The following is a 24,316-nucleotide window of genomic DNA, read 5'->3' on the forward strand; positions in this document are numbered from 1 at the left end:
AGATGCCAGGTTAATCTGGCATAATGATAGTATTATTTTGGGATAAAGCTGTTATTCATTATATTCCATTTTTCATTACCTCACTGTCTCTAGCTATACAATGTTTCATAATTTGTTTCAAATCCTTGCACATCTTATGAGGTCAGGGCCACTTGTTTTTATGTTGCCTGGATCATGTACATCCCTTTTTTTCTTAAAGGAAAAAAAAGTTAGCTTGCTTATTTTTCAGGTATTTGATTGCCCGCTTGATAGATTCATTAAAAGTCTTTGTTATTAAACTGGCCTTTCATGCACAAGTATTTTAAGTACTCTTGAGTGGAGATTATGGGGCCTCGCCCTCCTAGTCTAGACACTTCCTTAAAAACAGTTTTATGTCTTTGTTTTGTTCTCATCTTAGATGAGTAATTTTCATTTCCACAGCCTGTATCATTAGCCACACTGCATTTGCCACTGTAGTCAACATCCACATAGTAATTTTATTTTGGACTGTCTGTAAAATATCTTTAGTCTTAACTGCTCTTTGCTGCTTGGTGAAGCCACTCATTTTCCTGTTTTCTTTTTATGTGGATGATGAAAGTACATTTTGGTACTTGTAATTATGCAAGATCTGACCCTGCCTAACATTTTCTATTCTCACTTTCTCCTTATATTTTCTGACATCTGACAGTTTTCCTTGCATATTAGTTTCATTTTCCACCCTACAAGGTTTTTGCAGACTCCACATACACTCTCTGAGGTGACTGCTCATCTAGTTGGAAATGGAGCCCTTTGTTATAAAAGGTTTTTTGACGTGTTTGAAGTGGTAGGTTTTTCACAGCCCATTGCCACAAGTCATAATCTTAAACAATCGCACTTCCTTGAGTCACATTATGTCCCTTATTTTCTGGGTTTTTTTAAAGTTAATTTCTGATTTATGTTTAGCATTTATTCATGTTACAGATATTTAAAACAAAATTGAATGAATGTGTTATCATTTACTCTGAGGTACAGCTTTCCTGACCAACTATTTAGTAAGGTCTTGTAGCTCACTCTTATGTGATGTGTCACATCCTTAGATATCTGGGGCTACCCCTTATGGGAAGAATTTATTTTCTGAGAAGTTACAATATCACCTCACAGTTTTCATAGTGCTATTTACTCCTTTATTATTCAGAAATTATATATTATAAAATACTAAGACATTTATATACAACAAAAGGGATCCTACACAAACCTTTCTGAAAGGAATCTGAAACCAATTAGAAAGTTTCCTACTCTAATCTTCTTACACCTTATCACATACTTGGTTTGTAGTTCATCATATCACTATTTTTACCATGAGATTGCTACATGTGAATGTGGGAAGTAAACAAGAGGAGAATTATATGTCAGACTGACTTGTGGATCTACTGCATCATCTGTGTGACAGAGAAGATACAGTGAGTTATACAAGCTATCACAGGCAGTTTTATGGCCTTCTACACTTCAATATAGTCCTCTCACCAAAATTTTTGGTCAGAATATTGCCATTGCTTTACAATTAAAAAAATATTAAATTGGCAAAATTAGGATACTTTAAGGGTGTGATCAAGGTTAAAATCATTCGTATACTCTTAAAAATCATATTAGTTAAGTACCTTACAGTTCCTTTCAGTTGCATGCAAGAGATCTTCCATTATTTCTCTGTTTAATTCCGCTAATTTCATTTTTTTGTGTTTTCTTGTGAAATAAAGCCAAGAAACTACTCTGTATAACTGCCTTCATGGAAATCTTTTACTCACTTTCTTTAATCAGGCTGTATGAATGATAAGTGAAATTATTTTTGTCCTTCATGCATCGTATGTTAGATTAGTGCATCTCTGAGAGAGTTCAGTGCTGCTGGACCATCAGTACTAACCAGCAGTGGCTTCTGCCTTACTCTGTCATTTAGACATGGGAGTGGGAAAGTCAGTCCTCCTTTTATTAGAGCATCTTTTCTTCACCACTAGATGTCAAACTGTTAAATCACAAGAGTGCCTAACATGGAGAATGCACAGTCATTGTGATAAGCAATTCCTGAAAGAAAGGGAAAATATAGGGAGATAGTTATGTATTGTCTTTAGGTTTTTTAAGCTACCCTATGGCTTATCACCATTTTCCAGAATGGCTTATGCTGTCACCTGTCAGTGAAACTGAGTAATCACAAGAGATTTTTTTAATTTATTTTTATTATATATCCTTGTTCTGGTTTTAATTTTTAGTATATATTATATTTTTATTATATATTTTTATCCTACTTTTTTCTTGTCCTTTACCAACAGAAAGTTATTCAGCAATTTTTAATGTGGTAGCTCCTGTTTTAAAACAAGAAATGACATGATTATCTCATATGTGTTTGAACTTTTTTTTTTTTCAGCTATTGAACTGTACCTTGTCTTAGGACCATCTTGGAAGGCAAACAAAATTTTATTGAGCTGCAAAAGATACTCCTTTTTCTCATTAGAATTTTCTATTTACAATGGTTACTTAAATTCCTTTTATTGACAGAAGTCTGGGTGTGTATTATCAGGCAGTTGACTCTAACTGCAAGCAATAGATGCATTTAAAATAGACTGCAATAAGATTCTATTTTTGAGATTTAGTGATTGGAAGGGAATCTTTTTCTGTCAATCAGATATACAAATGGTATTTATTTTAAAATTGAATATTCTAGTTTGAAAGATTTGCAATTTTTTTCACATTTACTACCTAAAATTGTAAATGAATGCTGAAGAACGAAGTGATGGAAATTTGCACCTGGAATTTAATGTGGAACATGACACTTAATGTGCAACATGGTATAAATTGTCAGTTAATCTGCATGTTTGGGTATTTTTCAAGAAAACTATAGAATTTTTAAAAACAAACTTTCATTACTTTTATACTTTGTGCTATCAGATATATTACAAATATATACACAAATAGTGCGTATATATATACACACACAGATATATTACATGTATATTAAAAATTTTAAGCAATGTATTATACAACCAACAGAAGGTTGAATATATATGTCCTAATAGATTGAGCACCTGCATTGGTTCTTTAAGACGCTTCACACTTGGCAAATAATCGTAAGTAAATATAGTCCCATGAGTATCAAAATATACTACATTGTCAATATTGTGTCAACATTTGAAGACAAAATTCAGTTTTGCAGCAGGAGCCAAATAGAGTTTAAGTATGTGGGAGAGGGCTGGAGGAACCTGTAGCCAGAGCAGGCTTCAGCAAGAAGGATTTGCACCTCCCAGCAGAGGTAGGAGCTGCAGCTGTTGTTGCATGAGGGAAATACTGCTTGCTGCTGTAGCTGGCCCTCTCCACGTTCCTTTTCATGGGTTGTACCATAATAGCTAATCCTATGTGCATTATATCCTCAGGCTACAGTTTCTAGCAGTTCTTTGCCTACAGCTGGCAAGGAGGTGAATGGAACCTGTGCACTTGGAGTTTTGTTAATAATAATTAACAGTAGACAAATATTGGTATGAGAAAGAGGTGAAAGTAGTAAGAAAGCCCGTTGTTTATACAGGATGTTTTCTGTATTCCTTAAAATAAGAACTCATATATAGACTTACCAAAATTACATACGTTAGATTTCAGTCATAATGATTTCAGATGTCTCCTTATGTTTAAGGGCATATTTATTCACTTCTATTTTTATTGCGTGTGAGCTACGTTAAGTGAATCTGTTGATCATATTCATTTAAAACTATAATTGATGGAATCTATTTTAAAAGCTGGATTAGAAAATATCACTTTCTGAATGAAAAAAGGACTTGACACACTCTTTCCTTCCATTGCTAGGCCATGGGAAGTGTGACTGTGGGAAGTGCAAATGTGATGAAGGCTGGTATGGTGAAGCTTGTCAGTATCCAACTACTTGCAATCTTACACGGAAGAAAAGCAATGAAATGTGCAAGAATTCTCAAGATATCATCTGTTCTGGTGCAGGTAAGGTGTCTTTTGTTGCTTTAGAAGGCTTGATGTTCTCCCTGTGTTGAGAATCACTGTAATTTCTTTTCTAATTAGGAATTTTGTAGACTGTTTCAAGAGACTGAGAAATAACTGCATGTATACTAAAATGCTTAATTTTCCTGTAGGCCTGTTCCTGTGTGTATGGTTTGCACTGATTCAGAACACCTCCTTTAGTACTCTAGTTTATCCATAGCTACTTTAAGTTGATGAAACTGCAGCTGTATCATGTATTTTGTCCACCAAAAGGTTGTGATAATGAGTTTAAGACAGGAAGTGATGTCTTTTTTTCTATGTTTGTGCTTTGTTTATAGCATGCAGAAATGTCATTTACAAATATTTTTTCCAGGACATTTATAAGCTGTATAATTTTTTTTGAGACACTTTTGAGCTGTAACAATCATTATTAAAAACAGTTGTGGAAGATCTGCTGAGTCATTTTAAATGGGGTGCTTCCATCTTCACTTTTCTGATTTGGTAACTCTCTTTTCTCTTATCTAATTTTATTACTCATCCTAACTTAAATAGGAAGTCCTTTCCTTAAAAAACTCAGAGGAAAAAGAAACAGCCTTTTAGAACACTTCACTGCAGAATGGTGAAATTTTGAAGGGCATTTCTTACGAGCCAAGGTTTGAGATCAGAAACTGCCTTCCAGTTTTTCCATTACATTGACCTCCAAAGTGAGAGAAAGTTTCAAGAACCTCACTTCTGCTCGCCGATGCTGGCCTTTAATTTCTTTCTGGATCCATACACTTTCATACAACTAAATTTCTCACAAGGCAGTTGCTGACATGAGCAAAGAACCCAAAGGATTTGTAGGACTTGCTACAGAGAGACTAAGATCTCACAAGATACGATATCAATTTAGCATAAAATTTTAAGCACACAGCATACTGACTAAATGATACATTTTTTTATGAAACTCATGATTGTTAACAAATGAGACACCTAAATGAGAAATAAGCATAGTTCACTGTGATCAAAGTACTTAAACAAGTACGTTAAGACCTTTTTTCCCTCTTTCTTTTCTTGGCTATAGGTGGCCCCAGTCTGTTTATCACTGAGTCTTCACAGGTAAACCAACATAGCTGAACAACCACTAAAAGTGGCTAAGAGGGGAGTGTTTGTGAGATCAGGGGAAGAATAAATGGGGTAACTTTGATGGGCTGTAGCCATACACAATTTGTCTTGATGAGATTGCCTTTCAGTCTACTGCCAACATTGCCTTTAGGGTCTGAGCTCTGTTTTTCAATTGCCAAGAAAAGATGGGAAGGGACTGCATGAGCTATTGCAAAACTAGTCCTCCACTGTCACACAGCTAACAATTTATTGGAATTCTTTTTATGAACCGATCAAGATCCACTTAAATTTAACTTTTCAGACTCAACTGTTCCTAATAGTTTGTCAGAGCAACTAGGGCATCCTACCTAAACCAAGATTCTCTGTGTGAGCAATTTCCACCTCTAGTCAATGGCAAGAAATAGACACTTCTGTGATTCACAGTCTGTCTGACCTCTGTAGATGCCCAGTTTTTGAATCAATTTACCTTTTTTTTTATTTTTTTCTGTTTGAGAATTACCTGTAAATAAGACAGCTTTCTCAAATTTTTTAATTTGTATTTATTTTTCATGTAACTGTAGCAAATAATTCTAATTCTGTAGGTTATTTATGTTGTATTATCAGTTGTATTGTTGTTATTTTATTATATTAGCTCTTGCAAACATTTGTAAATTATACTTTTTTTAGACTGGCCATGTATGTTGCAGAGCCCCATTCTTCTGCTCTTTGTTTGGACTAATATATTTAGTAAAATTTGTACTATACTTGGAATGGTGAAATTTAAAATAGTTTCTGTAAACTAGTTTGTAATATCAGCATTAAAATTATATTTTAGAGGACTTTGTGTCAATAACCATATTTTCTAAAATATATATGGATGTAATGTGAGGCCTATGGGTCTTGTGAATTAAGTTCCTTTTTTTTTTTAATCTATACTTGCTGGCATAGTGGCACCAGTGAACGTTGAAACAGCTTGTGCAAACTTAGTGACCACAGGGCCCCAGTTAACATGGTATTGCACGAAGTTCCTACCTTGAGAATTTTAGTAAAGGTGACAGAGGTAGGGAAAAGTGGTGTTTTATGTGACGGGAATGGCAAGACTTTTGTTTCTACTGTGATTTTGTATTATTTCTGCTTTTTTGCTGTGTAATTCCTTAATATGTTTATTTATGGTTATTGTATGTTGTCATGCATTATGTTCCAAACTGCAAAATATTCAGGAGGTGGAGAAATAACAAGATATTATTATAGAGCTTCCTACAATTTTTCAAATGAATGAAATAACATGCAGTGTCGTAATCAGTACCACTGGAAAAACATGCACTTCACAGTAAAATTATTGATATGCTATTATAATACCTATGGTTTAATAATGCCATGAATGTATTTCTCTGCAATTAGCTTGTCTGTTGTATAATTAATGTATCACTATGGTAATTGCTTTCTAACTTGAGTCCTTTTTTCCTGACATCTGATCATAACATCTTCATGCAGCTGTTCCTCACCAATGTTTCCTTCCTTTGATTCCTGGCGCTTTCTCCAAGGCTATACTTATGAAATCTTAATCCTCAGGTGATAATTGTAGAAAAGGAATTAGAGGCTAGAGTGCAAAGGAACTTTGTGAACTTAGGCAAACACATTTTCAGGTCCTCAGTAGCCGTGCCCTGTTAATCTCAAGAAACATGGCTGTGAAACGGGCTGAAAGCAGGCTTCGTTCTGGAGAAGGTGACCAGGTTAAATTTTCTCCTTTCAGTAGGCAGAAGATGTAATTTCAAAAGCTGACTTCATATCTCTGTTGTATGAAGTCAGACGGACAACTCCGGGAGTGAATTTTACTTAGGAAAATATGGTGCTCTTTTTAAAAAACGAACCTCTTGAATGTTGTATCCATTTACAGCTAAGACTGGGCTTTTTGTTGATATAGATCGTTTCTGCATCTGTCTTTATTTGGGTGGGTGATCTTTAGATTTCAGCCTTCTCAAAAATACAGTATGTACCACTTCTGATGGACAAATGAAACTCTTTCCATAAACTGCAGTCATTAAGTACTGTCTTAAATGTTTACAGGCACATGTCAATGTGGCAGGTGTAAATGTGCAAACTCAGAAGGAAATGGACTGGTCTATGGTAAATTTTGTGAATGTGATGACAGAGAATGCATAGATGAGGAGACAGAAGAGATTTGTACAGGTATGTATTTTAGCGAGTACAAGAAGAATGGTGAAGATTAATACAGGCTGTTATAAATTCATTTAATTGCGTGAACCTACAAATGCCTTTACCAAACGTATGACTTAAAATAAAAGTATATCTGCAAGAATTTAGTTTGCAAATTGTAAGTGGGAGTTTCAGATGCAAAAAAGAGCTAAGCAGGAGGGTAAAGAATGAAGAAATCCTGAGACAGGATTTTCTTTTGAAACAACAGCAAAGAGGATTATACAAGGTAATTCACTAAAGTAATTCATAGCTTAGTGTGTCTGTCTTTGGTAGAATATAACAAATGTGAATGCTTTGTGGCACAGATGAGAGAAAGATGGAGGACATACGTAAAAAAAACCAAAAGAAAAATAGGTTATTAAGAGTTTTGTCAGGGAAACAAATTAAAACACAAGAATAAATGTAGGCATTATAAATGCTGTTGCCTATATTACTAGAGAGGCTTGTCCTTGAGCTGGAAGGTGCTACAAGTATTTTTCAAGCTATACAGATGCATACTATGTCTGTATACCTACAGGAGGGTTCAGAACTGCTCTTAGACTATGCATACTTTGATAATAGTCCTTGCTCTGTATGTGTGTATAGAGACAGTACTTATGTAAAATAGATTTATTTGTCTTTATGCTTACACAGAAAACATCATAAATTATATTTAAGTGCCTTCAAAGGCAAAAAGAACTTTTGTTTGCATAGGATTAGGTAGAGATTTTAAATGACAGCAAACAGAATGGTCTTCTAAAGTCCAAATCCAGTAGAGTACAATATTTCCAGTAACTGCCTAAAATAAAATGAGTGAAAGGCAATAATTTTATGTGTCAATGATTACATTTGTATTTGTTCCCTTGTAACCATGGTACCAAATAAGCTACCAAATATGATAAAAATTTACTATTTATTTAGTTTCAGTAAATTCTTCTTTTTGTCATATTTCCCCCACCTGTTTTGCTGCTGGTTTATGTTGTTAGGTTTTTCTTTTATTTCCTCTTGTTTCATCTAATATTGCTGTATTCTAGAACAGACCAGCTGCATCTCTGTAAAATACTAGTTTTATATGTATGCAGAAATCATAGTATGCTGATACAAAAGGACAAAAAAGGTTGGTAGTTTTGAGTCTATAAGGTCTGTGATTCATCAGTATAAAAGCCCTGATACCTATGGAAGGTTTGGAGCCTTCTAAAGTAAATATCAGATATAAACTAATGGTGCGCTTGACTTGGTTGGTTACATTATTTTAAGCTGAAAAGTTAACACACATAGGTTATGAATGTTAGATTTTGCTTTGCTTTCTAGTAAACTTCTGCAGTACATAGCCGTATGTTGAACCAGGCCTTGTGCAGAAAAAATGGGCAGCACATGAACTGAAGGTCAAAGGTACATAATTTCATCACAGGAAAAGCAGACCTCACATGCCTATCTGGTTATTGCTTCTCTCTCCCATCCCAATGTCTCTTTTAATACCCTCTATGCCATCTTTCCACAAGATTTCCACCACAGGAATCATTTAGCTTTATTTATGAAGTAATAAAGAAACAGTGTTCCAGCTTGGTTCTGCTTAGCTAGCAATGGCCCCCAGAAATTCTTCACAGATAGGGTGAACCTTATGTGTTGTGCTTTCACAGTTTGTGTAGCACCTACTTAGTTGCTACATACCCTTTATTGTCCTTGAAGGTATGGACAGGTCTTGAAGTTTGTAATTGTCTTCAAAGAAAGCCAACTATGGAGGATCAAAGTAATGAAAAGACAAAAGCTTCTATTTACACGTTTCTAAAATCTGCAGCTGTGAGCTGGTATTTTATCCTGGAAAAGTACACAATGCCGTGCTGCGATATGGATAACATGCATTTTAATCTTTGCACAAGGGGACTGTATTTTTTTAGCAAATCGATTCTTAGGTAGGGCAGAGTTACAAAGGTGTATCAAGCTTTTTCAGCTTCCATTGGGTTTTTATCAGTCAGTTGACTGCATCACTTTTTGTTTGAGGTTATGTAAACTTTGGAATCAAGTTGCAGCTTCTTTTTAATAAAGTATCGTGGCTTCTAGCAAATTAAATTCTGATCCTGATCTTTCTTATCTAAAGCTTTTTTGCTTTAATGGAGTGATTCTGTCTTCAGTCAAAAACAAGAGGTAGAGGCAAATCTTATAATTGAATTCATACTTATTTCAGGACTATAGAAGTCTGAGTAAAGACTGAAGTAGCGATGTTTCGATCTGCAAAAACTGACAGTAGATCAAATTAATTTACTCCACCATTTTCCCCATTGTATCTTGTTCACTATTTAAGAACAACTTTTTGGTAATAAGCATTATTTTAGACCGTCTTTGTTGTTATCTAAGTAAGATAGTATTTTTATCTTCTGTCATTTTTTGACATGTAACCAAACGATTGTAATGAAAATTCCATGTGTAACTGTAAAAACGGGGGGAAAAAAAATATTCCACAGGTTTAAATTTGAGCTCTTGATAGTTGAGGGACTCAGCTGACCAGACAGTGATAGAAAGGACCAGGTCTACTAAGCTTGATATACCTAGGGGTGGAAAAAGGACAAGATCCTGACTTGATCCTTCTAGTAAAGAATTAACTTACGGCTTTAAGATTAGTTGAGAGTTGCAGCTACTTAATTTAAATGCTTTGTATCATTGAAGCACATGGCAGTAGAACTGTAGTGGATCAAAATGTTCAGGAGCTGGTTTCATCAAGTCTCAGATGACCTGACTATCTTCTTGGGAGATGTGTGGTTTATTAAATTAGCATCTAAAAGGTTCATTTTACTAATTCTTATCTTTCATGAGCTGGCTTATCCATGTTCAAAAATCTTGTTAACAGGTAAAAAGGGAAGCCATATACAATGTAGACAATTTGTAATAAATCAAGGTCTCCCTTCTGGAATTATCTGAGTCGTCAAGAACACACAATGCTTGGTTAGACATGCCAAGTATGGTAGGCAAGTGTGTCCTATCTTAACATTTAAAGCGGTGCTTAAATTTCAACATTTGCCTATAAAGTTTCAAAAATTAAGCTTAAAAATATAAAAAATATTGATGTTACTAGTGTTTATTGATGGGATTTAATCTGTGATTGAATGAAAACATGTTTGAAAATAGACTTGGGGAAAAGTATAGTTCAGATATCCTTTGATATCTGGCATATATGGTCTGTAAATTGTTTCTATTCTAGTGCTAAAAGTTTTTAAAAGAAAAGATCAAAACCGTTAAATTGTTAATGCCTTTTAAAAACTTGTCTTTTTCTCACTGTATAAAATTTGTTTTGGCTTAAGGCCATGGAAAGTGTTACTGTGGAAACTGTTACTGTGAGGCTGGTTGGCATGGAGATAAATGTGAATTCCAGTGTGACATCACCCCCTGGGAGATCAAGAAAAGATGCACATCTCCAGATGGCAAAATCTGCAGCAACAGAGGTGTGTCATTCGCACGTTCCTTCTATGCATATTTATATAGCTTGCTTCTGTTTTACAATATGCATTTTCTGCAGTAGGACATAGATTGTGTTTGCTGACAGTTTCTCGTTTGTTCTCACTTATTTCAATTCTGAATATGTTTCCAAGTGAGTGGGTAGATACCTGTGTTTAGGTATAAATTTACAAAACTCCACACCTATTTTTGGATTAAGCTGACCCAAGTTGTTCTCATCCTTCAATTTTGTAGTAAGACTGAGCAGGATAATTTGTTAGTACATCTACTCTGGTAAGACCTATCCTGCAAAATAAAATGTTAGCAGATTTTTGACTTGGTATGTATCGGTGCTATAAGGCCAACAGGACTGTGTGTCAAGTCACTCTTAAAGAAGACCAAGGACCCACAACTGAATAGGGAAAATGAGAACACAAGGCTTTTAGTTTTCTCTGCAACCGGAAAAAAACACTATGATGTGTTCGGTAACAATGCTATGGAATGAATACAGAGATGGAAGGGTGAACTTCACACAGTATTTCTGACTACATGGGGTTTTATTTGCACAAAGTTACAAAATTTGAATTTTACCTTATACTTCTGCCTGGTTAGCCATTTTAGGAAAAAAGTAGCTCAAAATAAGGTTGCTTTTCACTAGCTGCTACATTTGGCTTCATTGTTAAATGAAAGAGTTAAAAAACCGTGTTATTCTTTTTTGGCAATAGTCCAGAATAATTACAGTTACAGATAAGCACAAGTCACACAGATACATCTCTTAAAAACATTTCAATTGACAAAACCTGCTATAGTGTGAACCTCTAATTATCCTGAGAGCAATTAGAAAACTCTCTTCTCTCAATTTAGAGGAAACTGAAAGATTGGCTCAAATACAGAGAACACGTAGGCTCATTTAGTCTTGGGACCTTAGCAGTAAAAAATTTTCTGTAATTCTGGAAATAATAAATATCAAAGTGGCTTCAGATCAGATGCTTTGTTTGCACTGAAAATTAATTTCTTGTCAAAGCATTTTTTTGTTCAAATTTGAAATTGTAATGGGCAAGTATTTTTCTAAATTTACATTGTTATTGGGGGAAATATGGTAAGTTATAGCTGATATTCTGAATAGCTAAAACCTGCTATACAAAGGTATGTTCATAGGATACTTCTATATTTTCAGCCTTTCATATAGTTGTGATTTTATCCACATAAAATTTTTGTAGGATTTTACTATATATAGTTGCTTTTCAACACAGTAGTTCTACTCTCTTTAGTCCCATTTACCTAGTCTTCTGTGTTCATACATCTTGTGATATAGGTAGAGTTCATCTTGTCAGTCTTGAGCCTTCTAAAAATCAAATATCGAGGCTAACCTTGCTGTCCAGTCTTCTTCAGTGCTAAGATGGATAAACTGTGTGTATCTTTCCACCAGCTGTCTAGTCAATCAGCTGAGATCAGATGTGAACCTTTAGATTTTTTTACACTTTGGCAAGATGGTGTTTTGCATTCCAATATCCAGGACAGCTGATCGAAATTCACTTTGAAGCTGTTCCTGGGAGGATTAATCACTCTCCAGAGGCATTTCCTAATTTTCTGGGGGGTTTTGCTTGTTTATTGTTGTTAGGTTTTCTTCTTCAGTAATGTCACTGAATTGTGAAAGTACCAAAAAATCAGGTGAAAATTTCTTTAGGGCTGTCTTGGTGGCTTTAGCACTAAACAGAGCAGCAACTTTTATCTATATGTGCTAATATCTATACATACTCTTTAGTCACCCTATCCTGTTATCTTGTTCAGTAATTTGAATAAGATGACAAAGGCTTTGGTGGAGTAGCAGAAGGTAAAGCTACTCTTCAGGAAATGAAGCACATGCACATCTGTAGGGTTAGGCTGCTTGTTTGTGTCTGTTGACATCTCAGAAAAAGTGGTGAGTGTATGGCCCTGAGGCATATTTGGATTTCTGAATAAGGAAATTGTTGTCTTTTCGTTCTGACTTTTCCTAAGCGGGATGCATGTTCTCTGTATATCAGTAAGGTTGTGCCAAATTAGTCACTTTGTAATATTTCATATTTCCCTTCTTATTGTAGACAACAGGATATGGTCCTGAATATTGGTCATGTAGATCTGTCCTAATGTTCTGCTTCGGTAAATAATGACCTCCTAGACATTTTTAGCTGGATTAGAATTTGGATTCCCTTCTAGTTTAAATGTTTCTGCTTTAACAATCATTAATTATCTACTGTGCCCAAGTCATTTAAACAGCACTGATTTTTATTGTCACTAGTGTCAGGGCAAATTACTTTTGATGTCAAAGACTTATGACTGTTCTGTGCACTACATTTTTCTGTTGATTCCTAACAAGGCTCAACATCTAAAAGAAACTTCAACAGGAAGCCAGCTTGTTTGTATAAAGTATTACTACTAACTAATCATAGAAGGTTTGAAATCATAGAAGATGAGCATATGCTCATGATTAACACTTGCAGCTTTGAAACTGCACTCTTGTGAAAGCAGAAAATTCACAAGTGTAAATTCCTGTAATCAAAGTACTATTACCCTAAATTGCTCAGTTAATCTTCTGTCTGTCTCCCTTTTCTCACCACCATGCCCCCCTTTCCTAGGCACATGTGTATGTGGGGAATGCACATGCCATGATGTGGATCCAACTGGTGACTGGGGAGATATTCATGGAGATACCTGTGAATGTGATGAAAGAAACTGCAAAGCAGCGTATGATAGATATTCTGATGACTTCTGTTCAGGTATGGTATATATATAAAAGGAGCTTCTGTGTAGTTTTATATCAAAAGCATCCAATTGGTCTGATCTTGCTCTTCCTTAATGCTCCAATTCTCATTTTCCTAGCTTAAAATATACCAAGCTTTAGCTGGTTTTTTGGGAGTGGACTTTTTAAATTTAAAGACATAATTCTGAAAAAAAATGTTTTCAGTTCTAAAGCTTTCTTAAAACATGTCTTTTTTTCTAAGCCTTTTAACAGAATTCTGTAAATATGAAATAATTTTAGGTGCCCATCTCCCTTCTAACACTCTTGTCTTCAGTATAACCTCACATGCATTGGAGAATGGTTGAAACTATGTGTGTGTGTATATATATCTCCATATATCCTTCCTTGTGGAAATTTCAAAATGTTAAATCAAATTTTATTTGCTATTTCATGTCATACAGCAGGGAGAGGGCAAGCAACAGGAAGAAATCTAAAGGAAAAGTGAATTCATTCATGAGTTAATGAAAAACAGTATCCTGAGAATAGTAGCTAACCTGAGAACAAGTAGATCATCAATATGTGGAAAATATGAATGTGTGGCCCAGCTACATATCACTGACTGTACATCCTAGAAACATTCACCTTCCTTTTTTCTTCTACTTGTTCTTCAGAACATTATATTCAAATTAGTTAAAATCCGTCCAGCTGTGCAAGGTTTGGAGTGTATTTAGATTGATGCTCCATATATAAACTAAGAAAAGCTGAGATTCTGAGTGAGACCTTGCATACAATTTTGTACAGTTACCAATAAAGATGCTAGTGCTTGGCAGGAGAGAAGGACTTTGATCAATACACAGCATGCAATTTGTACACACAGGAACTTTGCAAAAACAAATGAGGGTGGTTTCAAAGGAACTTGACAGATTACAGGTTGTCAGCTGTAACGCATCCTGTTGAAATCTGATCTGGCCTAACTAATAGGAACAATTCAGTCACATCAAGGAAAATAAATATATTCTCTTCCTATTACAAGAATAAGAGATCCCCCCTAGAAAGATCATAGGAGTTGTTGGTAAGAAGGAGAGAAAGCTGAAGCAAACATGATAGATAAAATTCTTAGCACATTTTTTGCCTATGATAAAGGTGAAAGGTTTCTTAACTTGTGGTGGCTTTTTAAAATAAACATTGATGAATCAATAGCTAATAAAATGAGAGAGAGAAAAAAAAGCATTTCTAGAAACCTTCAATGTATTCATTTGCTTGTTACTGTTTCAGCCACCTACAAATGTTTTGTATAGGTTTATCTAATTAATAAGCTGAAAGGATGTAGAACTGCAGTCATGAGAGCAGCAGGAGGATTGACTGGGATATTGTCAGTTTTTGAATATATTATTGCTGAGAATGTTTTTAGCACTCAGGGAGTGATCAAAATGTCAGCATCAGCTAAGGAATACAAAGCTAAAAAAACAACATGGTAAATGTGTTCTGTAGTTAAGGGTGAACACAAGTTTCAAACCAATTTAGATTACAGCAAACAGCTAATGCTGCACCACTGAAACAGGGCTTGAACTCCCTCCCTCCTTCCTGGACATTATTTCCATTGCCACTGCTGCTGCCCATGGTGGTAATGGTTGTAAGAAAGTATGGACAGTTGCAAAGGAGTGGGAGGGAAGATATTGCCAGTTAACATTGGATTAAGGACTGGTACAGTGTTTTTATTATACAGATATGACTGTAAATGAGCAAACCTTATGAGCGATAGTAAAGGAGGTACTCGCATGGCTTGCCTGATACAATTAAAACTTGAAGTGTAGGTTTGTTTTGCTATCTAATCAGCAAAAAATTTAGTACTACATCTTATTCTTATCCCTTCCCTTTCCATTATGTTTTAGAACAGCCTAATTTAGCCTTAGCTGGCCATCCAAGTATGCATTCCTCAAAGAGATTGTGGAAAAAAAATCTATTTTCACATGAAGCAGTGTAATGTCTTGTAGTCCTGCTGTTTAGTCCTGTTTCAGAAATGGACAATGCATAAGTATTAATTTTAGTTTAGTGTGGTAGACAGAATTTGCAATTAAATCGAAGATTTATTAGCAGAATTGTAAAAGACAACTTTTTTATTTATGAGAAATTTACTTAGTGCACGAAGTGTGCATGTGTTAGGTGCATTTGCAAAACATCCTCATTTTTCTCACAATTATTTGTAAATTGATTTAGGATGAATCCAAAAGGGATTAGTAAAGACAGGAAAAATAATCCATCTTTCTTAAAACCTACATCAAACAGAGCTGGTACAAAACTTTTCCTGTCTTGTTCTGCCTACCTAATAGGTAGAGACAGGAAATCATGTTGTCCTGAGGAGCAGATTGAAATGATAGGAAAACATGTTTACATGTAAATAATTTTATTGTAACTGAATGAAATGCTACATTTATTTCATAAATTACAAATGACAGTAATTGACAGCCCTGCTGTGAGGATTTAACATCACACAACAGCAGCTCCTTCCAAAAGCTTCATACAGTTTAGGGTGAATGTCAATCTGTAGTACCTCATATTGGCAACTGGATGCCTTCTTTTAACATCTGAAATGATGTTCAGTATGTTACTGAATGTTTTTCTTTCAGAGGTATTTACAACGTTAAAGTGATTCTCTTCCTTTAAAGAGAGAATAGCTTTCATGACTTGACATTGAAAGAAAAAAGGCTTTCATAAGAAAACTCCTCATTTACACATCTCATTAGCTCCTTTGCTGTGGCTTTAGCAAAGAAAATATTATATGAAAGAGCATCATCTACTTATAGGTATCTATTTGGATTAGGGAACATGTGTCCAATTCACAACCTGTCAGCAAGTACACATGAAATCAAGGGACAGAATCACAGAATGATTTGGTTGGCAGGAACCTTTTAAGATCCATTTAGTTCCGCCCCCTACCACGTGCAGGGACACTTTCCACTAGACCAGGTTGCTCAAAGCCCCATCCAGCCTGGCCTTGAACACTTCCAGGGATGGGGCATCCACAGCTTCTCTGGGCAACCTGTGCCAGTGCCTCACCATCCTCACAGTAGCGAAATTCTTCCTTAGATCTAACCTAAATCTAGTGTCTACACAAGAGGAAGACTTTATTGCTTCTCAAGAAAAACAAATAACAAATGTAAATAAAGCTTGTTCTTGTGAAATTAACAAGACTTATATTCTAGCAACTACTCTGACAACTTGCAGAATGCTTGCTTCCTCCCTTTTTTTCTCCTTTTGAACTGATAAATGCATATATTTTAGAAATATAATATAAACCAGTCTTAAAATGCAAGTATGATTAGAAGGCAATATACAATCTGTGTTGCTATGGTTTTCAGGAAGAACCTGGATAGACAAGTGGACATCAGAGCACTGCATCCAGTGGATGCAAAAATTGTGAGAGAAGATCTAACCTGCTGTCAGAACTCATGAAAATAAATATTTGATTTTGTGGCAAGGAATGTTTTTGTTGATGCTTAAGCTTTCCTTATCCAGTGCAAGGAACATTTTGTACTGCCAGAATCGCACTGCTTTATGCAAAGAGCATTAGGCTTATGATGAAGGTGCTGGGCAATTAGCTTGGTTTTTCTTGGTCTGGATATGTTAGCACTCGTATAGAGGAAGTGGATTGGATGGCTTTCCTGGTTAAGTTCCCAGGAGGAATTTACCCCTAACTTCTTGGCTGTCACATTTTTTTAAAGAAACTTTTCAGAAAAAGCTTCTATGGAGTTCAGCTACTTTTCCTCACCTCAGCTTTCACAGTGAAAGTTGTATTTATGTTGCTATGTTCAGACGTGGTCAGGAAAAGTCAAGTTAGCTAATGAGATACCAAAACCACATCCAGCTGCCCTGTTGAAATGGGAACTGTTTATGTCCATTATTTTATTATTTGCACATCACCGTTTAGTAGAAGGCGCTGGTTTGAAACTTGAATTGTTCTGATATTGCTTTTCTTTAGTGTATGACATTGATTGCAAGTAGATGAAAGATGGTATCGCTGTATTACTTAGAGGATATGCTGCAGCTGTGGTAGAAAAAGAACATTATAAAGGTAATTGAAATAATGCCTTATGAAGGCTCCACTTGTCCAGACAGTGGTGAAATGTGGATTTGTAACCTGTATTCCACCCTTCTGCATGATGAGTGTGTGCCAAGTGGCAAAACATCCCTTAAGAAAAAAAAAAAATTAGAAATAAATATGGCTCAAACGGAATGATAGACCAGTGCTGTTTTCAGAAAAAGAGTAGATGTAGTGAATTGATTGTATTTTTTTCCAGTCTGATTATTTAATGAAACCACAACTTTGATGAAGTTCATGTAATCATGAGGTTTTAATACCTATCATCAATATGTAGACTAATCCTTAATTGTATTCATTGTAAAGGTCATGGACAGTGTAATTGTGGAAGGTGTGACTGTAAAGAAGGATGGACTGGGAAGAAATGTGAACATCCACTTTCTTGTCCGCTGTCTGTTGAGGAAAGTGCTAAGAAATGCCAAGGAAATTCTAATTTACCTTGCTCTGGAAGGGGTAAGCACATTTCCAGAAGAATTTTCATGCCCTTAAAATGTACTTTCATTAAAATATTTTTTACAGATGTCCAGTGTTATTAGTACTGAAATATGTGAAATTTCTTGGCTTATTGTGCATGAATCATCCCTGCATAAAGTGTGAGTTATGAGGAGGGAAGAGAAGAATACAAAGGTCACCTATTTTTCCTTTCATCTACTGCTTTGTACTTTATTTTACATATCTCAGCGTCTGTTTTGGAAGTTTTTAAGGAAGCTTTGAAGATTGCTGCAGTTAAGCCTTTACTAAAGGTATATGCAAAATATGAACCTGTTCTATGCATTCTTTGACAAAACCAACATGGGTTTTTCAGCTTGTGTAAAACATTGTGGCACCATTGTGGTAACAGCTGTTCAGATTTACGCTACCTAAGAACCTGCCCTGGAGTGTAGGACTGACTTCTAAAATGCACCTTTCTTCAATGTAGTTTGCTAGTTAGCCACAGGCTTTTCATTTGAAAGCATTTCTTTGTGAAATGCTTTGACTAAAAAACTAAGTCATACATACAATTGAAACACACATTGCAAGCAAAAGGAAACTTTTCTCAGAAGGAAAAAGACCTGCTAATTTTCCTCTGTCACTGTGTTAAATGTGGTTTTCTGCAGAGAGAAGAGAGAAAACTAAATATGAGATAGACTTTTGCTAGAAGTAGTAATCGAATTTTTTATGAGTTCTGCCCACTTAAGTATTTGCTGGGAAAGGTTTAAAGCTACTCTTGAATTATTGCATTTGACCCTAAATGTTATTTCATTTGCAATTTCTTCTTTCACTAATACTGTCTAACACAGTCAAAAATTGTATACTCTCCACCCAAGTTAGCACTGTGGTAATTGTATTTTTCTCCCCTTTGTAAATGTGTAGCAGCTCATAACTTAGTAGATACAGCATTAGCAATATCTTAAAAGAACTATGCATTACAGATTGTTGCTTTCTTTTTTATTAATTAAGCTAAATTTTTCCAGTGAATTACATTCTCTTGGTAAAAATTCTCAAAGGAATTTTTGGCTAAAAGTTAGGTGAAATGGCATCTGTAGAAAATTAGCTGTATTTTATTGTTCAAGACTGCAAGAATTATAACTAAAGGAGTGTTGGCATTTGATTTACTTATATTTTTTAATATGAACTCACACTTCTGTTGTCATTGGATGCTAAATGTCTCTTCTGTCATCTATGTCACAAGGAGTTGTGTGTGAAGCATTTGGAGTCAGTTCTATGATTTAATTGCATTGTGCATGATGGAATTCAAATGACAGAGAAAAAGAGACTGTCCTAAAACCAAATATAATCTGAATAAAAATACAGTCTGAAGTTATGGAACATTGTTTTATTTATATTTTGATTTTTGAAAGGTTTTGTTAATTATAGTGAGAAGAGTGAGTTTAAAAATTCTGCTGTTAATGGCAATAATTCTATCCTCTTGGCTTTCAGGAAAAAAAATCCCAACCAACAACCAACCACTTGAATATTAATACTGGCAGTGTTCTCCTGTTGAGATTCTAGCAGTGAGATAAGTCTTTTTTAGGTGAATTCATTTAACTGAACTATCTGTTGGTCAAAATCTTCAAGTAAAGTACAAGCATTATCTGTTGGAACAAAAGGCTTGGTCGATAGTGGTTTTCACTGGACTTCCAAACAAGAAAAGGTCACCAAGGTTTATGAGGAGTGCAAATGGCACAGACGTGGATCTAGGACATAGTGTGATAGCTACTGTAGTGAAGGAACAAGAGATTCTGCATTCTGTGCTTGAAAAAACATTCCTATGAAAACAGTTGTTTTAAAATGAAATGTGGTATCTTTTCTAGTTCTATGCAGTTTTGTTTAGGAAATTGGGAGAGAGAAAGAGAAAAGATATTTTAATCTAATAATCTGTAATTTACTGGGTAGTGTATTTTTTTACCCTGGACTCCCTGGATTTCCCTTTCGTCCATCCTATTTTGTATATAATAAAAAATGTGAGAAAGTTCCTGTACTGCTGAAGTGATGTAGGTGTTTAGTTACTATGAAAAATTGTCATTGAACTTGCACAGTTAAATCCTTTGGTCCCATTTGAAAAATCCTACTACTTGTCATTATAGCTTGTCACAGGCAGAAGTGTTACACAAGCAGATGACAAAACAAATGCAACTTCTTTCAAATCTTCTGGGGTTGGAAAGGCCAGGGACTTGTACCATCAGCTAAAATTTTTTCTGAAATCCACAAGGAGGATTAAGTGACAAGGAATGGAAAGTTCCAGAAGAAATTTGAACATTATTATTTTGTTAACCTTCTTGTAAGATTTTTCTCCTGGCTATCACACAAGGGCAGAAAGTCCTTGTACAGGTCAATAATCCACTGTACTTCTGAAGAAGTTGAATACTTAATGTCCTTATTTAATGGTACCTTAGCAAGGCAGTTCATGTATGAAATAGGATGCAGAGCAGAGCGCCCAGGAATGCATGACTTTGACTCTGCCATGTACTGAGTTTCCTTGAAGAATGCTTTATGTTCCTCTGTACCTTTTGTTTCTAAGTTGGTCTACAACAGTGTATGACAGCTAACCCACTCTTTAGTAATCACTTTTATGGTCTTGGATAAACACATTAAAGGACAAAGCATTTTTAGGATTTTTTAATGGCATATAGATAACCAAAATGTATAGGGAGAAAAAGAACTGTTAAAATTCAGTGTCTTTCAATAGTCTCTGTATAAATGCTGACATACACTTAGATTTTTCAAGTGGAGGAGTTTGAAACTTCAGTTGTGATACTGTGTTCCCAAGATTAACAAAAATTATATTTCTGATACTGTGTTCCCAAGATTAACAAAATTATATTTCCTCAATTATATTTTGTTGTTGAAATGTTGTGTGGTTTCAAAACGTGATACTACTTCACTTAAACAGTAGTAAAAGAAAATCCATCCTGCCTGAGGAAGCATTGAAGGAATAATCCTTCAAAACTTTGGCTGGCCATTTTAAGTTATTTTTGTATTTTGCAAAACTTTCTGATATCGAAGACTATAAAACTCCCAATGACTCATCTTCAGTCTTTAAAATATCCAATAACAATTACAGAAGGCAAACAAAAAAAACAAAAATAAACCCCCAAAAACCCCAACAAAAAACCAACCAGCTCAAAAGAACTACCCAAACCAGGCCATCAAATACTCTAAACTCCTTATTAAAAAAAAACAGTTGGGATTTGTATTTTTTTTTGTCAGATTTGGAATGATGGGGGACTACATTTAAAAAAAAATGAATCCTTTCTGTCACTTCACAGAATTGTATAATATTAGCAGAAGAATCATGGCAAAATGGTACTCTTCAAAAATTTTCAATCTGTATGTGGGACCAAAAGCTTCCGTCTTTGAACTTAATTTTGGTAAGGTGCTGCTTTTATACGTTATGGTTAGTTTCTACAGGTAATAATGAATGAGAAAGAAGCGAATGTTAACCTAATTTTACTTTTTTTAATCATTCAACGGCACAATATGTTTGTAATATTAAATTTTCATATAACGTACTGGGGTTTTATATAAATTTACCTGAATTTTTATTAGGTACCTTTAAGGCAAATTGTTACTACATAAGCAGAAACAGAGAAAGCATCAGCAGTGCAAACTAACAGAATTGTCACATGCTACTCATTTTGAGAATCCAAGGTTCCCTTAGCTATGTCACGTAACCTTAGCAAGAGAAAAAAGATATAAGAAAAGTAACAGTAAAAGAAAGCTTTTTTAAATGTGTTTAATGTATCGAGGGTGTGTAAAAGTTGTATCAAAAATTTTAGAGAGTTAAAAGGATGTTATGAAGAACGTGACCTAATTAGATAATTAGTATCTAGAAAGTGCTATAGATTACTATTTCTCAATCTGCATTTTGCTCTCCTGAGAGCAGATGAAGCAGTGAACTTTTATTCCAGAGTGTAATTCCCTTCTTGATTTTCCTCAGTCACTCACAGGAGTAACAAGCTGTTTCATGGGTGCTGGTTGGCATGTGGAGAAAGCAAAGATGCTGCCAAAAATATATTTCACCATGGTCTTCTATTTCTTAGCTGCTTCAGTAGGTGAAGGAGAGAGGAGACTTTATATTGACATGTTGAGCAGTAAGTGGGAATGTCTACATTCTCAAATGATGTTATAAAGGCAGAGGAAATATAAATTCTCTGTTACATCAAGCAGGCTGTCTTTATGTTCGGTAGTTCCTGTTATATAAAATGTGAGAGAAAGATTGGATGAAAACTTTGAGAATTAAAATGCATTATGGCTAGGTATTTTCCAGAAGTTACTTTCCCTACAAAAGCATGTTGAGGATGAGGAAAGTTTCTAGCCAGTTTCGTTCATATAAAGTGAATAATTCCTTCTACACTTCTATTCCTGAGAGGCTTTTTTACTTGCTGCATGACTTTTCACGCATTATAGATGTAATGATTTCACAGGGAAAATCTGTCCCTTTTAAGAACACACTGTACAAGACCAGTGTCAGAGATAAAGGAAAAGACACACCAAAAAATCCTTATGGTAAGAAATAAAGAGATATCAGGATTAAGGGACAAGACAAACCACTTTCCTCTTTAAAATGCACATATCTTAAGTTTCCCCTAAGGACAAAAAGCAGATTTCAAAATAATTATAATCAAAAAACATTCAGGAAGAGAACTGAAAATAAAGAGTAGGTTTTGAGAATAATAAATGAGAGCTTTTTTAAAAATTATCTTGTTCTCATCACATACCGGTAGTGAAGGCAGCCATCCCATGGCAGTGATCCAAAGACAGATAAATGACAAATTTTCTTATTGGTAATGTCTTTACCATTTTAATCTATTTTCTGTAATTACTTTCATTTATTTGTCATATAGAGAATGAAACTGCTTATCTGTGAAATTCCCCCTTTCACTTGTGCTCTAGCATTGGCTATCTGAAATATGAAGAGAGTTTTTGATTCTGAACTGCAAAAATTTTTGTTGTTTTTGCAAACTTGCCCAAGTCCCATTTTCAAAATATTCAATGAATTAAAAAGTTGTATGGCATTTTAAACTTTACTGACATTGCTACTTTACAGTAATTTTGCTGTTTCTTCTCTATTTAAAATTATCAGATTTTGACTGACTTAGTGGAATAGCAGCAGTGGTCCATGCTTTATTAAAGAGTCCCTGTGGTGAACTGAGACAATGAATCAATCCCTTGTGTTCAGTGCTTGATTCTGTAATGCATATTGCTAGTCTGCAGGATACCATGTCCCAGAGCCTGAAAACAAAGCTTAGGGACAAGGGTCAACGATGACTCCAAAGAGCAGAGCCCTAATCTTTTTTGGGATATCTTGGCTGTACTAATGTATAACATACACTTTATGCTTCTCTGAAGCAGTAAATCAGAGCCTTGGCTGATACATGAAATGCTGTAATTTCCTGTTGATAGAACACACCATGACATGTAGAAGGAAAGAGAAACACACAGGGAATAAATCACGTCTGCGTACCAACAAGAGTGGCTGGAAACTAGAAAAAAAGATATGTGGTAAACAGGTGTCTAAAAGCAGGTGTGAATATGCAATTTTCTTCTGAACTTTTGAAGATTTATATGACTGGTCAGAAATATGACATAAAATATTTGGCTTGTAAATAATTTCTGGGGTTAGATTGTTAACTACCATAGCTTCATATAAACCTTTGGATGGCATCATTTCAGTATATTGTCAAGATTTTAAAATCTATACAAACTGTAATACCAATCTGATCATCTCACCAATGGGTAAGTCTCTACAGGTTGGTATCTTGCCTTAGGAGGGCAGAAGGGCTGCTGGTGGTGTGTGCCAGATCGTGAGAACTAGTTCTGTGCTGTTACCACCGGAGCTTTATTTGCTGTTTTCCTGGTTTCAGCTGGGATACAGTTAATTTTCTTCCTAGTAGTTTGTACGATGCTGTGTTTTGGATTTAGTATGAGAACACACTAATGTTTTAGTCCTTGCTAAGTAGTGTTTATACAAAATCAAGGACTTTTCAGCTTCTCAGGCCCTGCCAGAGAAGAGGCCAGAGGGGCATGAGGAGCTGGAGGGGACACAGCCAGGACAGCTGACCCAAACTGAGAAAAGGGATATTCCATACCGTATGGCATCAGGCTCAGTATATAAACTGAGGGGAGTTGGCCAGGAGTGCAGGGTCGTTACTTGGGGACTGGCTGGATGTTGGTCAGTGGGTCATGGGCCATTGTATTGTGCATCACTTGGTTTGGTCTTTTTTTTCCCCTTTGAGTTTTAGTTCTCTTTCTCATTTTGTGAACTCCCTTTTCATTACAAGTATTAGTATTATGTTTTTCTTTATTTCAATTATTAAACTATTCCTACCTCAACCCACATGTTTTACCTTTTTCCAATTGTC

The 24,316-nt window shown here is 35.2% G+C and overlaps 1 protein-coding gene across 1 annotated transcript in view; it reads left to right on the forward strand.

The window, feature by feature from the left end:
- ITGBL1 (integrin subunit beta like 1) overlaps positions 1–24,316 on the forward strand; it is a 151,161-nt gene that overhangs the window by 66,826 nt on the left and 60,019 nt on the right. The window contains exons 4-8 of the mRNA XM_080375665.1: positions 3,802–3,948; positions 7,096–7,218; positions 10,521–10,661; positions 13,269–13,409; positions 17,778–17,924. Coding sequence (XP_080231791.1) covers positions 3,802–3,948; positions 7,096–7,218; positions 10,521–10,661; positions 13,269–13,409; positions 17,778–17,924 — 699 coding nt within the window. The remainder of the gene's footprint in view (positions 1–3,801; positions 3,949–7,095; positions 7,219–10,520; positions 10,662–13,268; positions 13,410–17,777; positions 17,925–24,316) is intronic.

This window comes from Falco punctatus, assembly GCF_963210335.1.
Source record: "Falco punctatus genome assembly, chromosome: 2".
In the NCBI taxonomy this organism is placed as follows: domain Eukaryota; kingdom Metazoa; phylum Chordata; class Aves; order Falconiformes; family Falconidae; genus Falco; species Falco punctatus.